The sequence below is a fragment of the Microtus oregoni genome, unplaced genomic scaffold (assembly GCF_018167655.1).
Source record: "Microtus oregoni isolate MIOR12 unplaced genomic scaffold, Mior012 000004F_ref0000308, whole genome shotgun sequence".
Lineage (NCBI taxonomy): Eukaryota > Metazoa > Chordata > Mammalia > Rodentia > Cricetidae > Microtus > Microtus oregoni.
The window spans coordinates 32,266,817-32,285,571 of NW_024543063.1; the positions used below are offsets into that span (position 1 = coordinate 32,266,817).

Here is an 18,755-nt window from a genome sequence, read left to right on the forward strand (position 1 = left end):
TAAGAGCAGCCTCATAGTAAAGCTTCTGGCTATCCGCCTATGCATTCACTTCCATCACAACTGAGGTGAAAACCTCAGCTGAAAACAAGGAAAGCCTGCTGCTCCACCCTGCTCAGAAGGCTACCCTGAGGTCCGGCAGTAGAAACGTCGCTCAAAACTAGAAGCCCTTAGCTGAGTCCACACGCCTTTAATCCCAGCAGTGCTCTCAGGAGGCAGAGGCAGGTAGATTTCTCTGAGTTTGTGGTCAGCCTGGTCTACATAGCAAGTTCCAAGACAGGCTCCAAAACTACACAGAGAAACCCTGTCTCAAAACAAAACAAACAAACAAAACAAAACAAAACAAAAAAACAACAACAAAGAAACCAGAAGCCCTCAGAAGAACAGGAACAGAAGCTTCCAGTTGGTGCCGTGTGGTTCACCTGTCGCCCAAGAAGTGAAGCACTTACTTAGTTGACAGGAAGGCTAAGGTCAAGGGCACACCTGCACCAAGCTGTGGAAGGTGCCCCAGCGTGCTCACCCACTAGTAGCAGAGCCAGGAAGCTCACATCATTGCTAGTGGCCTTTCCACCCTCCAGAACTCCATTGCTGACTCTGAAAACCATAAAAGTAGCTTCCCAGCTCTCCCACAGTGAGCCGACACAAGAGCCTGCTAGGAGCTATGGGAAAGGCAACAGACTAGAGGGAACAAACGGAGCTGCCCCTCAGTGGGTGGCATAATTCATTACCAGTCACAAAGGAAGGAGGACACTACCACTGCTAAAGTAATCTCAAGTCCAAGAAGAAACCTATGCAGGAAACCGCAAGCCAAGAACTCATTTTTTTCATAATAGATAACAGCAGCTCCCCCAGAAAACAACAGCCACCACCCCCATGGACAGGAAGGAGCACTGAGCTGGGGAGCACTCTGAACAGGCCCCTCCAAGTCTCCCAAGGTCTCCTGCCAGGCTTCCCTGACTCATCCTGACCCATACATACTTCCTGACAACTCCTCTTCCTCCTCTTAGTTTGCAGTCTTTGATGGCCATTCTAAGCTGGGTCCACAGCACAGTGTCCAATCCCTTCTGAGAAGAGGTCTCCCACCTGTCTCTCACACAGCTACCAGCTCACACTGACCAAACTCTTCTCTGGCTCTCTGGTCAAACAGTGCTCTCAGTATATCTCAAGACCCCTGCCCGAATGGCAGACCAACACCGATGCATGGCCTGTATCCAAAAGACACTCAAAGTCATACTACTGCCTTTCTGCACACACTTTCACTGATGACTCAAATCCTGGGGAGCTAACCAATCCTTTGCAAACTCAACAGGCTGTGAAGATGGTACTTAGAGATAAGACCACAGCTAACAGGACTAGATGAATAAAGCCAGCAGCAGGAATTACCATGAGACTCTGAAGTTTAAGGCAATACTAGACAAGTTGAGGCTTGGAGATCAAAGGTGAACAATCTTTTTTTTTAACACTCAATAATTCCATGTGAACGCTAACACTACTGACAGAAGGGCTGGGGGAGGAGGCTGGGTAGATATGGCTCCATCATTAGCCTCTAAAGGTGGGTCTATACCCAAGGGAGGAGTCTGTGTAGTGCATCCAGACCTTGACGAGGGCCCACACAGATGGAAGAATGCCAGCAATTCACCCAGTTTCTGTTCCTACAAAGCTAAGGCTAGTATGGGGCCCAAGGCCATGGGCCCATGGTTCTTATTCACAGCCTACATCCCTTCCCTCACACACGGCCTACAGATTTGGCTGCCAAATGAACACAAGTGCAAATCATGGTTTGGAGAAGGCAAGGCAGACTCTCAGGCAGATGTCTGTAGGCTTAGCGTCCTTTTCTCCCCAACTCACCACAAACCTTTGGAGCTAGGCCATGGCGTCTAGTCTAAAATATAGGGCCCACTGGCTCAACACTCTGAAGCCCCAATGCCAGTCTCTCTGTCTAAGGAAGGTTACCTTCTGTGGGATATTTCATAGAGCTATGGTTCCTCTAGCCCCAGTACTTCCCCATGTTGCTGACTCCTCAGTAAGAACAAAGAAGCTGCCCCCTCTGGGATGATGGAAAGGCCAAAGGTGTAGCCCCAGTGAAACTAAACACACAGCCAGCCCAGGAATCATCCTGCACTTGAGCAGAGGCAACCACTTGCCAGTTCATTCCAGGTAGCTCTGGAATGAACAGACTAGGAGGCTGGGTATCAGACTGGTCACTGATGAGGAGCCTGAGCTTCTTACAAGCTTTCCAAGTATCACCAGGATGACACAGACAACCAGATTGAGCAAGTGGTGTTCCTCAAGGAAAACCCACCAAGATCGTATAGGGTGATAAAACTGGTCCTAGAGTGCTACTGGCTTCCAACACAGCCAGGTCAGCTCATAAGCAAGCACGGTGCCAAGGCCAAGCCGTCCCTGAACAGACTCCACTCATGCCACTGGGCAGCTCAGGAGCACTGTGCCAGTGGGCAGCAAGGAATCCCACCTCTGTTCTCTCTTCTTCAAGACCAGCCTAAGGATGACTGACAATGGGATCCGCAATTCCTTGGAGTATATTTCCAAGTACCGCTCTCAGCACAGGGTGCGACACAGTATCTTGCCAAAGCAAAATCCTGGGTCCAGATCCCCACCTCTGTGATAATCACTAGCGTGGCATCACCCCCAGCACTGGAAACATGGTCTAAATTCAGCTCCCTGACCACCTTAGCAGCCCCACAAGCCTGGCTGTTATTAGCTGTATAACTTACACCGGATGCCATAGATAGTGAGGGGGTCCAACTGCTTCTTCCCATGCTTGCCCTGGCCTGACAGGTTGGACACAGCCTGCACCTCCCGGTGGAACAGGTAGTCCAGCAGCGTCAGTGCCATCTTCTCAGCCGTGCGACAGTTGGTGCTGATGTGCAGCATGTCGGAGGGGATGATGGCACAGCGCACCCGCATCTCAGGGTTGTTCTCATCGCCCAGCCAGGTGCCATTGGGATAGTCCTCTGAAAGAAGAGAAAGGTGTTAGTTAGCAAAGCTCAGAAGCAGGTTCAGACAGCACAGCACACAGTTTAAATATAAGCTCCCTGGGACTGCTAAGCCAAGCTCCCAACCTTCATCTGGTTGCCAGGAACACCAGAGCTGAGATGTAGCCAGTGCTGTTAGCCAGTAGCAGGCCAAGCCATCCTGAATATAGACGATGATGATGAGAATACATCAAACAAGATATGGGCTCAAATAACGGGACCCTCTTGGGATAACAGAACTAAAACTGAAATCTTAAATGAGGACAAGGATGCTGCTGATACAGATTCCAAGCACTGCCAGTCTCCAGGATCTATAAGCCCAAGTCATCTTTGACCATGCTCCAGTCAGTGTCGTGTGTACCTCTCCCAGCCAGTTTCTGCCAGATCCCTTTATCACAATACTGTCTTAAAAACATCACGGAGACAGCAGGGCAGGGTAGCACAAGCCTTTAATCCCAGCACTCAAGAGGCAGAGGCAGGCGGATCTCTGTGAGTCCAAGGCCAACCTGGTCTACAAAGCTAGTTCCAGGACAGCAAGGGCTGTTACCCAGAGAAACCCTGTCTCAAAAAACCTAAAAGGGAAGAGAGGGAGGGAGGAAGGGAGGTCACAGTGAGACATGCTAGCAGGATGGAGAATGGGCATGAACTTTCAGCTATAGCTAAGGATAGAAATAACTGAACTTTAGAATTTAGAACAAGATGAATAAATAATCTCTTTCTTACTGGTATCAGTGGTACATAAGTGGAAAGATGGTTCTCAGAGACAGATCCTGTTCTGGAAGTCACTCAGTCACTGCTATATCCAGTATGCATATAAAAAAAATCCAGTGGTATAGTGGCACATGCCTGTAATCCCAGAACTTGCAGGGTTGAGAAAGGGAGGTTGTAAGATCCAGACCAGCATAAGCTACATAAGAAGACCCCATCTCAACAATCAACAAAAGTGGAAATGATCTGAAGATACATCACGAAACTAACAACATACTGTGTGTACAATCCGCTCTTAAGCAGGAAGTTTAAGTGAGCTAAGCAAGAAACACCAGTGGCAGCAAGCACGGCAGGCAAGCATAAGAGTGCTATGTGGGGTGAGGAAAATCATCTCAGGCCAAGAGAGGCCTACGCCTGCTGTCATTCAGTGATACAGGGGGCTCTGCTGGAGGCCAATGACATATGTCATTCTCCAGTAGAAGGGTAATTAAAAAAAAAAAACTAGAGTAGGTGTGATCCATAGAGGCTTCAGAGCTGTCAAATAATCCAAACCTCAGGTCAGTTGACTACCTGGGGTCAGCCTCAGCCTCCTACAGGTAAGTTCTCAGATAACAGCCTTGTAGTCACGAACTAGTGTTAAGTATATTTTCCATCCATATGAAAAATTGGTTCCCATCTTGTATTTGTAAAGCCAACCCAAACAGTCTGCCAAATTAAGGCACATGCTTCATGAGACATTAGTGGTTCCAAAAATGAAGATAACCAGAATGAAGTCCCATGGAACTTACCAGACAAGAAACAAGAGTCAGCATCCACCGTCTTCCAGGCCATACTGCCACACAAAGCCCAGAATGTTTTCAGACCCAGCCAAGAACTGATCGTATTTATTTAACCCAGTTCTTCCAGCAAGTGGGCAAGAAGAGCCTCTTTGTAGTCCAGAAAACACCTTCTTGTACATTTATAAGCATCTGCCCCCCCCCCACAAAGAAGTCCAGAAGCACCCATGGAATATGGGCAACCTCTCCGTCCACACACCCATTTCCGATACCTGCAGCTAGACTCTGAGATGTTCTGACATAATCCCCATCATGTGGGTGGCTAAGTATCTAACAAAGTTCCACATGGGAAAGGGGAGCAGAAAGAACCAAGGGAAGACCAGCCACACGCTAGAAGATAACTATAACAGCCAGAAGCTATTTCTATGGCAGAGAAGTGAAAAATTTTTGAAATTCATTCCATAAACTACAAATTTCAATTTAAAAATGGCCTACTCCACCATTTTCTTTTCAAAAAGGTTTTTCATTTTTCTTTCTTTAGTAGGCTATTTTAGGTCAACAATTTTATTATACAGTTGTGGTTTCTAACCAGTAATGCACAAATATTTCTTAGCACATGAAAACCAACCACAGCCAAGAAGGACTCTGCTACTCTATACCACATGGCCATTCTACAAGCAAGATCCACACATCTGCCATCAGCTCGTTTCTCTGACTGGGCATCTCAGAAGTGGGTCACAATAAAGAAGAACAAAGCAAAAACTAAGCTGCAGGCCAATTGCAGCCTGCCCAGGCTGCCATTAGCTTCACAGCACAGGAACCTACAGGGCATTTGTCACAAGAGGTTGTCACTAAGTCCTGACTGATCAGCAGAATGTGGCATGGAACCATACTCACAGAAACCATGAGCTCCAGAGGGACTATTCTGAACCAGTGATAACTGAAACACAATACTTCCTTATTGTAATTAAGTGTTCAGCATTTTACATGGAAGATTAGCCCATCCTCTAGGAATTACCAAATGCCCACACTGTGGGAATGGAAACCCAACTAAATCCCTTAATTAACAGATTCCGTTTTGATTCATTTAGCTAATTTGTATCTGTCACACAGCCAACTTAGCCTCTGAGTGACTAAGCCCCCTTATATTCAAAAGTGTTTAAGAATGGGGTACAGGAGAACCTGACTATCCACAGAAGATATAGGCAAAAACTAGGTTTAACAATTACTGTTCCAAGTCGGGTGGTGGTGGCACATGCCTTTAATCCCAGCACTTGGGAGGCAGAGGCAGGCGGATCTCTATGAGTTCGAGGCAAGCCTGGTCTACAAGAGATAGATCCAGGACAGGCTCCAAAGCTACAGAGAAACCCTGTGGGGGCGGGGAAACGGGACACAATTACTGCTTCTGCTCCAACAATTAGGAGATACCTTCTATCTCACCCCCAAACTAAGTTTATATCACTAATAAATTACCTAAGTAAAAACTAAAATACAATGAAACGGCACAGGCCTGCCATCCCAGCTACTTCAAAGGCTAAGGCAGAAGGACTGAAATTTCAAGGCCTATCATTCCTTGGTTGCAGAGCAAATTCAAGGCCAGCTTGGACAACCTCACGAGTACTGTCTTAAAGTAAAAATGAAAAGAGGACTGGGTATATAGCTCAGTGGTAGAGTACTTGCCAGACATACATAGGTCCTAGGTCCAATTCCCAGTACCCTAAAAACAAAACAAACCAGGAAATGATACCCTTGTAATATAACCAACTGACTTCAAATTTTATATAAAACATTTGGAATTAAGCAATATCTGCTTCAAAGTCTGGTTCTTAAAACCTCAGGCACACAGATTCTCACATAATAAGATAAGAAGCATCTGTCAGCTTACAATTCTTGGCTCTTAACAGGGAACAAAAAGACTAAATCCTACAAGCTTATCATCCACAGCACCCCATATCAATAATGCGTCTATGACATGAGCCAGATGGACTAACACTCCCTGCTGAGCAAGGAGACAAGACCATGACTCTGAGTCCCACAGGTTAGAGGCCAGTACTGTCAGCACTGGTGGGCAAGAAGTCTGAAGAGAGACACTGTCCTGTTTGGCAGGACAACAATCACTTAACAACGACGCCATCTGTCTCCAGAGACTCTTAAGAAAAAACACTGTGCATGGTTCAGCAGGACCATTCACACTGCTAGTGAAACCATGTGACCTACCTTTCCCAAGGAACAATACAGCCAAACAGTTCTGAACTATGACTCCTTCAAAAGTAAAACCATGAGTTAGGGACTGCCGAGTCCTGGTGCTGTCCCCAATGTCATCGCTGTGGACACAGGCAGCTTTTAGTGTGGCTGTGACACTGCTCAAAGTCTCTACTAACAACACCTCTTACTCAGAGATGCAGCCTCTACTCAGAAAACCTGAACTCAGACACAAGCCTCTGTTCCTCCTTAGGACACTAAGAACAAAGCAAGTGCCAAGTGTGATTTTTTTCGAGTTTTCCCAAATCTATGCCACACTGATCACATCACAAAGTCAGATTCAAAAGGGATAATTCTATTCCTATGATAATCCAGACTTCCCGGATTATCAAGATTATATTCCTTAGCTGCCTACCAGACAAACATCAGAGCCTGCACGGCTCCCACAGGAAAAGAGGGACATCAGTCAAGTTCCTTGGCTACTACAGGCATGGTCCTTATGCGGCTTCACTGAAGAAGGAATGATTGGCACCTTTCTTCTCAGTTAGTGTTAGAACAGCCAGCTACCCAGGCCTAGAGTCCATATGGACATCAAAACTTACACACAAGTGTTCACACCTCACAACGTACAACCGTCCAAAGCAGAAATGATCTAAACGCCTGTCGACCGACAATGTCACACAAGGGCAAGCCTGGAGCCTGGACCATATAGTACCTGTCATACAAAGGGAGGGCCAGAGTATACAGCATGAAGTCCTTGTCAAATGTGGGGAGAGCCAGGGCATGGGGGATACAGTCCCTGCCCTAAGGGAGAAGCACTTGATAATACAGCCCCTATGTATATTATCTGTCGAAAGGCCAGAGCACAGGGAATGCAGCCCCTCTTCCTACAGGAGAAGGACAGGAACAGTTATGGCCTTGCAACCTGAATGGTATGAGCCAGTCACATCCAGGGCTCACAAAAACTCCCATCCACACAAAAGGAATACAGCTAAAAGAGATGGGTAGGAAGACAAAGAGGACTACTAGCTGGTTTGAGGTGTCTTTGAGGGGGTGATAAAAAAAAAAATTCTAGATTCAAAAAGAGGTGACATTGTATAAACATGCGGATACACTAAACCAGACTGTCACTGTGACAGACACTGTTTCATTGTATAAACACGCAGATACACTAAACCAGCCTCTGTCACTGTTTCATTCAGTCCATAGCCACTGGGCCTGGGTAGCCAGTTATCATGGTGGAAACAAATGGCAGAAGCGGTTGCTCCTCCATTGAATCTGGGACACAAAAAGAAAGGCAACATGGGGCCGAGACCCCAACCTCCCCTTTGGGACATACCCCTGATGGCCCAATTCCTCCCCTGGGTTCACACCATGAAAGTTCTACTTCTGAGCAAGAGTCATGGCGTCAATCAAGCTCTCAGTACACAGCACTTGAGAACAGTCACAACCTAAACTTCAGCAACTGCTAAAATATGTGCTGTAAAACGATCATCACAGAAAATGCTGCCCTTACTCCCCTACCCAAACACTGCAATTTTAAATACATTATTTCTAGTATTTCAGATACAGTAACAAAGAATAAATCATTGTTAGGTAGGAAAAAAATATGCTTATAGGAAAACCCAATAATTTGGATATTGAAGCAAAGCCTCACAAAGTCTCATGGGTAAACAAAGTATAAGCTTAGAATTCCCACACAGAGCTAAGTCTACCGGAGTTCTTTCCTTTTTCTCCACATTACGGTCACTCAGAAGCCAGGTGCACACAAGAGCTACGAGCGCCACAAAGCCTTTGAAATACACACAGGCTGAGTACAGCCCAGGAATAGGCAAGGGGTACGTCGGACTCATCAGGGAGGAAGACCATGCCCCACCATGGGGACCCCAAAAAATCATGAGGAGGAGTCTGGGGAAGACAGACCCCAGCACTGGCTCCTCTTGACTCTTTACAGATCCCCAGTGCAAGAGGTAGCCAGTCCTGTGCTCCCTAAGCCTGGCAACAGCCATTCTCCAGAAACCTGCAGAGAAATGTCAAGGCAGTGAGTGGCTACTGGTGCATAGTCATGAAAGATATTCCTCTCAGGAAGCAGAAGTGCCACTAAAATCACTCTGGAAACCCAACTGACATGGAAGAAATGAATTTCTGTACAAGCAGGGGAAAGCAAGCACAAAGTCAACAGAACATGAGACAGGCACGGGTGCTAGAAGACACAGTGGGATTCCCAGTTGCTTTACCTTTCTCCACCACTTCTGTATCACTCCTCCTAATAATAAACTACATGTCCTTCCAAACTAACAGCACAAAGATACAATATGGCTGTGCTGGCAGGCAGAGCAGCCCTGGTAACATACCTTCAGAGTTCAGGGTGATGAGTGTGACATTGCTTCCAATGTTCTGGTTTCCCGGCTGGCCGCAGTTAGACACGGAGTCACTGGCCTCTGACCCACTCTCCCCATCTTCATTGTGACTGTCATCCTGACCTGGCACTTTCACCACGATGGTATTCTGTCGACGCCCAGGAACAGCGCTGGTGGGAAATAAACACAGCAGCCCACGCTGTGAGAGGGACTTGAGTGGCACACTGAGACTAGCCCTGACTCACTGTGCTGTGTGGACTTATCCTAAGCATGGACCAATGTACAAGGTGGATCCCCCAACATGCGGTATGTCCCCACACGCACCCTCCATGGAGATGAGCAGCAACATCACACAGAAACAGTCTGAGGCCGAGAAGACACATAATATAAAGCAACTGCTTAAAAATATGAATAGCACAAAATAAATAAAATCATAACTCACTAAGACTCAGCCTAGAATCCTGCTTTCAGATCTCAGAGGTCATCCTAAGAAGGCTGATTTGCACAATGGTCATCGTGTGTCAGAGAGCCCTCATCCATCATCCCTGCTGTCAGACACCCAAGGTGACTCAGCCTCCAAAACACCTCCACACTCCCCATGACTCCCACAAACAAATCCTAGGAGCAGCTTCCAAGGCCATCAAGAATGCCAGTAGTCCCCTGGGAGCCATTCTTGGTACCGGGCCCTGAAATACAGCAGCAGCCAACAGCTAGCAGCAGAAAGTGCTCAAAAAGATCCAAGGTTGATTTGTCTTCTGCATGACCCTGTCAACATTTTGGACTATGACCTATTACACACTACAGAGGAAACAAAGCTCTATTTCCCACCAGCAAAGTCACAGGGGCCTTAAAACTCTAGTTATCCCCAGAGGCAGGAGCCACACCAGGACCTTCCTGGACTTGACCCCATACAACTAACACTCCACACCCATGACCTCAGTGCAAGTCTGGAAACCCATCCTTTCCCCAGCAGCCTGGCTGGCCTCCAGCACCCCCACATCACACCCTCGATCTCCTGTTTCCTAGAGAACTGACTAGGACAAGAAGCCAGAACAAAATTGGAAAGAGTCACACCCCACAGAAGGAAAAAAGCATGACAGAAATCTGTGAGAACACTGCTGGTAACCAAAAGGTGACAAAGCCTTGCTGAGGCACAGAGCCAGTGCCAATGGGCAGAGGCCCCCATAACAATGGGCAGCGGACCCCCACAGGGCATTGCCATTGTACACTTTCATTTCTGACTGGAGCTCCAACACATCTAAAAAAGAAAAGGCATAAGAAAAAAGCCACAAACTCAACACAGCTCAGAAGAGGATCGACTGCAGGACAGACAGATGGGAGTGGCAAGATGACCATGTGCAATCCTCGGGCATCTTCACACACCAGATCTAGCCCAGAGGTCCTCACAGCTGCCACATCTTGCGCTCTCTCACCCACCATCACTAGGCACCAGGCTGGCCCTCCCTGACCTAAGAACTATGGTGGTCGCTAACAGAATCAACCTTGTGACCACAGACATGGACATGTGCTTGGACTGTGGCCTGGCTCAGGAATGCTCACTTATCCTCATGACAGTGGCAGGGGAAGGTGGGGTGGTGGTGGCTACTGACTTGCTAATGATATTATCCAGGGAATCCGGTGCCCTGTTGCTCAATGGGTCTTCCATCTTGGCTACAATGGCGTTCTGCCGATCATTGTTGAGTATTACTGTAGTCTGGGGGACGACGCTATGAAACAAAAGAATCACAAGAAAAAGAAGACCTTAAAATAACAACATTCATTGTCAGAGCACATCGTCATTCAACAGGGTCAGCTTCCAGGGCCTGCGCCAAAGAGCACGGACAGTCAGGTACAAGTAAACTGGAGATGGGACTCTCCAGTTTCCTGCTGCTTAGTGTCTTTGGTTGACGCAAATGCTAATGTGGGCAGGCTGGGCTGTGGACAGTTAGCAGAGTGGGGAGGACAGGCTAAGGCACTCTGCTGTCCTGTACACCTGCACGTCATCTCAGCAACAGGTTTCCATAAAAAACCAGCTTCCTTTCTTTTTCCTTCCCTTGTGAGTAGGTGTGTGTGTGTGTGTGTGTGTGTGTGTGTGAATACACACAACTTACATGTGAATTTCATGCAGAGGCCAGAGTAGGACATCAGGAATCTTCCTCTACTGCTCTCTGCCTTATTCTTTTGAAACAGGGTCTATCACTGAACAGTAAACTAGTCTGTTCAGCTAGGCTGGCAGGTCAGCAAGCAGGGGGATCTGCCTGCCCCCAACCCCCAAGAGCTGGGGTTACAAGACACGTACAGCCATGTCTGGATTTGTCCACGGTGTTAGGGATTTAGTATCAGATCTTCATGCTTGCAGAAGCATGAGCTCTTACCACGAACCAGTCTCCTAGTCTGGTTCAACCTCTTTCAACCGCATCCCTCCCAAACCATGACAAGGCATGAGGGTCTCACAGCTGCCCTCCTCGATGTTATTCTACATCTATACTCTAGAATGTGGCAGTCAAGCCATGGGTAGCAAAGGGAAATGTGTATATACACCACCCGCAGCCCTCTGCAAAGTGCAGAACCAAAACAAGAGGCCATGAGGCCTGGCTTTGAAAATAAATTCTAGTAAACAATGAGACATGGCCCAAGAACCACCGCTCAGCAACACCCTGAAGGCAACACTAGGGTGCAAGTGAGCAGGACCAGCAGCTGGCTCTCAAGAGACTTTTTCACATGCCAGTCACCGTGTCAACTCTTAGCACTCCATGGTATCGGGTTGTCTAAAGTGTGCTCTGCTCTGAAGAGCCAGGACTGGAAAGAACTGCCACTTGATGCAGTCAGTTACGTTACCTGAAAGCCCAGCGTCCTCATCCAGAGGAAAGGGTGCTCCATCCACATGAAAACCTGCCACCTGCCATGGTCACTGGCAGTTCCACATACCCAGGCACACTCCCAGAAACAAAGCTGATTTTCCGAAATGCAAATGTGAAGTACCTACATGTCAGGCTAGTTTGTTTCTCAGTCATTCTATGTATTTTCTGGTAACACCGACAGTTGCTCACCAAAACATGATGGATCCAAAGTGATCCAAAGTAACCCTGGAGAGCTCTGCCTGCTGCTATGGTCCTTGAGGCCTCCAGCATTCACACTCCTAAAATGACATAAACCATGTAGGACCTGACACATACACATTTACACAAACAACCATGTGCACACAGAAGCCCCACGCACACGTTATGAAGCAATTACAGGTTAACATGGAGCACACAAGGGCCTGTGAACACTGTCGTCAGCTGTGAAACCTGAGCAGCCTGCATCCAAATCAACAGAAGCAAATAACCCTTAACACTGTATAAGACTGCAAGTCTAGGGGCTGGAGAGATGGCTCAGAGGTTAAGAGCATTGCCTGCTCTTCCAAAGGTCCTGAGTTCAATTCCCAGCAACCACATGGTGGCTCACAACCATCTGTAATGAGGTCTGGTGCCCTCTTCTGGCCTGCAGTCATACACACAGACAGAATATTGTGCACATAATAAATAAATAAATATATATTTAAAAAAAAAAAGACTGCAAGTCTCCTTCAAATAACCCTTAACACTGTATACGACTGCAAGTCTCTTTCAAATGTCACCATTTTCCACATGTGCACCTGTATAGCTTGGGGCAGTATGGTCTCCTGCACAGGTCCAAACAATGTCCTTTTCACAGAAACACAACTTGCTCTGCCACCTCCTGGGTCTCTCTAGAGAACCATCTGTGTTTGGGCTTTAAGAACGTTATGTAAATGGACTTGCAGGCTGTCTACAGCAGCAGCTCAAGCTTGTTGCTTCTGTGGCTGGGGATTGCTCGACACCATGACAATGTCAGTCTTGTTCACTGAAAAGGAGTGTTTATAGGTTTCCACATGACCACAAACTCCTGTGCCTTGGTCACGAGCACAAATGAAACTGAGCACAACTGCCAGGCCGTGTAGGAAGGACACCTAGTTTCCAGAGACCTGGCCATGCTGCTGCCCACCTGGGAGCTCCTGTCTCTCCATATTTCTTCCAGTATCAAGGACTGTCATCATCGTTTGTTTCATCTAACAGGGCACAAGGTCCCCCGACTCTGACTAGTATATCCTAGGGGCCAAGGAGCTGAGGACTTGCAGGTACCCTCAGGCCAGTCTCACACAGTAACACAGTGATTCACTTACTGCTGAGATTAGAGCATTCTGGCTTTAGAACATCTTCACCTGTCTGTGCTACTCTTTCTATGCTCTTCTCAGCTTTCCCAGGTCAGCCTGCCTGTCTGCCTTTCCTCCCTCCTCCCTTCATCAAACTATAGGATCCTTTGCCTGGTTCTACGCTCCAAAGACCCCCTGTGACCTTAGATCTTACATCTGGATCTATGATCTACAAGAGGGCTCCAGGGCCAACTGTAGAAAGGCTAACTGTGCAGAGAGTGGCTTCTGCCCTTGTTACTACCGGGGCTGTCCCACAGTAAGACTTTTCTATTCTGCTCCAGGAGTCAGCTGTCTACTCCCCCTTGGTTTGTTCTTTTTAAATTCTCTTTATGACATCTATCCATTCTTTTAAGATCTTGAATTAACTATATATATATAACCATAGCTGCTATTTCTCTATTTAAAAAAAAAAACTTAGTGAAATAAAGGCTGAAAAGATGGCTTGGCAGTTGAGAGTGCTGGCTGCTCTTGCAAAGTACCTGGCATCAGTTTCCAGTATCCACATTGTGGGTAATAATCACCTATAGCTCCAATTCCTGGCAGATTAATGCCCTCTTCTGGCCTCCATGGGTGTTACAGGCATGTAGTACACTTATAAACATGCCAGAAAAACACTCAGTACAAAAATAAATCCTTTTATAAGACTTAATTAAAAAAAAATAAGAAAAAAAGGAAATAATATAACCCATAGACTGTTGGGACTTTCGGAGATGGGATCTGGTTTTTGAGACAGCATCTTGGTATGTATCCAAGTCTAGCCTCAAACTCACAACTCCAGCCTCCACCTCCCAAGTGCTGGAATTACAGGCAAGTACTGTCCAGTTCTCCAGTGATGTTAATTTGTAACTGAGATTACACAAACCGAATATTCTTGCCTTCACATGACACTATTCAGTTGGAAAACATGCTCCACACTGTGGCAAAGTGCAACTGTGGGGCAGGCTGTGAATTAAGTCCCTTTCCTCTGCTGTGGCCAGAGCAGTGTCAGCAATCAGTGTCTGGCATGCCTTCTGGGTCTAGAAAAAGGACAAGCATTGACTGCAAAGGCTAAGAAAAGCCGGTGATTCTTCCTAGTACTATGAGACAAAACACCAGGGTGCCTTCAACATGGACAGCATGAGATGGGACACTGAGTGAAACAAACACACACAACATGAGATGGGGCACCACGGTGCCTTACACTTACAAAGTTACACAGGCAAGCACTCGCAGACACACACAGCATGAGATGGGGCACAATTGTGCCTTACACTTACAAAGTTACACAGGCAAACACACGCACACACAATGAGAAGGGGCACTGTAGTATCTTCCACAGAGGCTACAATCCAAAACAGAGACAGGGCGCCTAGGTGCCTCTGCCATAGAGAGTCTCTCAGAAGGACAACTCACCTGACTGAGACTAGAGTTGGCAAGGCACAAGTTAGACATTAACCCAACATTCTCTAACAACAACTTCCAAAAACAAAACAAAAGGCCAACCTTGCACTACTACTCACAACTCAGAACTTTCTGAGGGAAGCCAGAGCCCCCGTAAGAGAGCCGAGGGCTATTTTTACTTTTACAGTTTCCCTGGGTAATTCTCAGAAGACCTCTGGCCTAAAATCCAAATAAGACAAAAACTATTACAACAATCTCCAAGTTACACACACCCAGGACACACTGAGGGGCAGCTCTGCTAGATTACCTCCCTGCACAGCTGCTCCTCCCTGCTAGTGTCTGCTTAGCACCTCTGGTTTATGGTGTGTCCTCTGCACAGGGACCTTCTGTCTCTTTTGTGTAAGAATGCATAGTCAGCACCTGAAGACCTCGAGCCACAATCAAAGCCCGCTCATTTCAGGCCCAAATGAAGTCAAGACTGGGCTCATACTCAGCCAAGTGTCTTGGGGTTCTGGGGTCTTCATGTTGCTGGCCAACACCCCGAAGAAGACAGGAAAATGGAGCATCATAGCCTACATGCAGCATTAAGCACACAAGAAACAGAGGCTGTCTTGAGACGCCTCATCCACCAGTCAGAAGTCAACTTTGGGCATGGAAGATAAGGGAGGTTTGAAGTCCAGTGTGTTTCCTGGGGTGTGACCAGCATGCCAGTGGTCACTTAGTGAATGACAGCTAACTTGGGGCCACTGCGGCTTGCAGAACACTGAGCAGGGCCATGAATCACCAGAGCCACAGCACTCCAGCCTTCCACTTGACCCCCTCTCCTGACAGAGACACTGATGTCAGAAAAGTCTCCCCTAAGCCAATACAATGGCTTTTGTCTGTAATCCTGGACTGGCGAGACTGAGGCAGAAGACTGCTGGGAGCTGAGGCCTCCTGAATGAAAAATATGGATCCAGAGATCCAGATGGCTGCACTGGCAAACTTCTAGACTTAACACTTATTAAAGGCATGGCACTAGTCATATGACATCAGAATAAAGGGTATGCTGGAAGGACAGACCTTCTGAAGATGAACCAAAACCAGCCCTGTGAAGCACCTTCAGAAAACAAGGTTGGGAGTGGGGCAAACATAGGACAGAACACATGGAAATGAGCTCACGGTAGATGCAGTAAAGGCAGAGAAATCTAAGAGGAGAAGGAAAATTCCAGTTAACTGGGTCTTGTTACCCAGGTCAGGTTGCTTTCAATTCACAGCATCCTCTAGGTTCATCCTCCTAAAGGTTAGGATTAAAACCGTGCACCATGAGAGGGAGCCCATACCTGACACTGCCTGGACGGCCAGGAACCAGAGGCAGGACTGCCCAGAAACCCAGGATAGAACCAAACAAAAAAAGTATACCACATCCCAGGCTCAACTCTTTTCAAATCCTACAGAAAACCCACTGAAACAAAGATACTTGGGGCTGGAGATGTGTCACAAAGGTTGAGTGCCTGCCTCCTATGTGCCAGACTTCACGCCAGTGTTGGAGGTGAATTTAGAAACGAGCAAACAATTGGAGGGGATGGAGTCATGGCTCTTTCAGGACATGAGATTAGTTCCTAACACTCATATGGAGTGGCTCCCAACTACCTATAATTCCAGCTCCAGAGGAGCCAACACCCTCTTGTGGCTTTAGAAGGGCACACACACGTGACACAGACCACACACTCATACACAGACTACATGTAAATATTTTTTTAAGATTTATGGGAGCTGGGGATGCAGTTCAGTCAGTAGAGAGCTTGCCTAGCATGCACACACCCTGGGTTTGAGCCCCAGCACCTCATAAACCTCAACACTCAAGGCAGTCAGAAACCAGTCTAGAATACCTAAGACCTTGCCTCAGAAAAGGGGTTTGAACTGCATATACAATTGTAAAATACTTAGAAATACCAGGACATGTACAAGAGCTGTACTGGGAGAAACTCGTGAAACAACCACAGATGGTCATGATAACAACTCTTCCCGGAGCAACCTGGACCGACCCAATTCCCTTCAAAGAGCATGCGTTCTGCAGGTGCTGAAGAAGTCCTCTGAGATGTCAGAACACTCACAATCTAACAGGAAGCTCGCTCTGCTGTGCTGACTTTGGGGGCTGGAGCATGTCTCTGAGTCAGCAGGGTTTGCTAAGGACTCCCCAAGCTTTGTGTGTGTGAACTGGTACCTCACTGGTTAATGCGCAGCCCTGATGTGTACAGAGGAACGTGTATGGCTGTGCAAGGTAGCACAGGCCAGGCATGAAGATCAGGCATGACATTAAACAGAAACATCCAGAACTCAAAATTAGATAAGAAGTAAACAAACCCATCACGGCCGAGAGACCAGACACTCCACAGTCAAACAGCCCTGTCTTGATCCTAGCACGCTCTGAGCCTCCAGAGCAGAGGCTTCTGAGAATGCTGATGGTCCTGAAGCAGAAGCACGAAATACGGGTTCCCACAGCACTCCAGGAGACCAGCTAGGAGTCAGAGCAGCTTCACCATGACTTTCCTTCAACGCGAGACAAACGATCCTAAGCACTGAGAGTCGCTGCTTATTGTATAACCATTCTCCATCACACACTTCGTCTCTAAAGTCAGTTCAGAGAGAGGGAAAGAATTCTTCAGGAAGTTTTATGCAACTGCACTGAGGGAAGCTTTAAATCACCTTTTTTTTTTCATTTTTGAAAACCGCTATATACAAAAACGTTTCATTCATCACAGCTTTTTTTCATGTGTGTTTTGTTTGGGTTTGCTTTTGAGGCATAGTCTCATGTTGGCCTTGAGCTCACTGTGTATTCAAGGATAACCTTAAGCTTCTGATCCTTCAGTCTGTACCTCCTGAGTGTGAGGATGACAGGCATAAGCTACCACATTGGTTTACACAATGCTAGCAATTGAACCCTTCCCCACTAAACCACCTCTCTAGTCCTAAGACATTTTTAAACCTTTAAAAGCAAAATATCTATTGCTTTTAAAAAATAAAGAACAAACATTGTCCGAGGTAAGAGTCTTAATTAAAAACAAACAGAAATGCCTGATTTGAAAAGTTGTTATCAAGCAATATGGTTCTACAAGATACCCGTGGAGGCAGCATGCTGTCACTAGCTCTGTCTGGGTACTGCCTGCATGGCTCCTGGCCTGCATCTGTACTGTACCAACACTCCCTTCTCAGCTATGCTATACACCACAGCCTTCCTTCACGGGTCTGTGTCTACTGCAGAGAAGAGCAGGAAGGTGACCTGTTCGCCATCTGTATAAAGATGCCTGTACCAGCCCGAGACCTTCTGGTCAGGGAACATGTTACTGGCTTTATTGGAATGCTTCGAGCCCAGCTTTAAAGGATGGCTTATAAAATCACAGGCTTCCACAACGATGTAGATGCTTCAACACCTACTGCTTCTCCAAACATCTTCAGCATTAAAATACCTCGTTGCCATCCCTCCAAGAACAGCTATTCAAAGTCAAATGACATACCTGCAGGAAAGACACAAGCCAGGCGCAACAGAAGCAAAGTCCATTTCCAATTCTGGAAGCCAAATGCCACTGCTGGATGAAACCCCATCCCTGTAACCTCACAAACATTTTTATCATGATTAAGCTTTGGCATCAAAGAAAACAGACCTTCTTTTATTTACTTTTTTTTCTTGAATTTACTCACTCAGGTGCAGAGTCTGAAAATCTGGACCCAATGCCAGCTGAGGCTGGCAGTGTTCCACAGCCTTCTGTCTGCCAAGGAGCACAATTAGATGAGCATTCCTTGGAGTTCAAAAGAGCCTCAGACTGTCTAGCCAGGTGTCAATGACCAGCAGGGGGCATAGATTTCCAGAGAAGAGAGAAGGCCTTGGGGACCACCTCCTGCTAGATCTAGACCTCTGTAGCCTCTCCAAATGGAAGACAGTGTCCTATGCACTCTCTGGAGGCCTCCTTAGAGCTGGAAGACCGAGGCTGGCACCATGTTGGTCCGGTGAGTTACAGCCACAGTCAGGTGTTAAGTTATTTTCAAGAGTATATCATTCGACGTAAGATCATTTAGCTTATGTACTTCTCTTATGTGTCCAAGGCCCAGATAAACAGAGCACAGTACTTTATCATCCAGTACA

At 47.0% G+C, this 18,755-nt stretch overlaps 1 protein-coding gene across 13 annotated transcripts in view; it reads right to left on the minus strand.

Annotated features, from left to right (window-relative positions):
* Nucleotides 1-18,755, minus strand: part of LOC121447442 (BTG3 associated nuclear protein) — a 75,108-nt gene that overhangs the window by 25,972 nt on the left and 30,381 nt on the right. For 8 of the 13 annotated variants that reach the window (XM_041650689.1, XM_041650682.1, XM_041650680.1 and 5 more), the window contains exons 5-7: nt 10,650-10,766; nt 9,034-9,209; nt 2,733-2,972 (exon numbers count right to left, since the gene is read on the minus strand). In XM_041650689.1, the coding sequence (XP_041506623.1) occupies nt 2,733-2,972; nt 9,034-9,209; nt 10,650-10,766 (533 nt within the window). The remainder of the gene's footprint in view (nt 1-2,732; nt 2,973-9,033; nt 9,210-10,649; nt 10,767-18,755) is intronic. The other 5 variants (XM_041650691.1, XM_041650687.1, XM_041650686.1 and 2 more) reach the window with 1 other exon arrangement.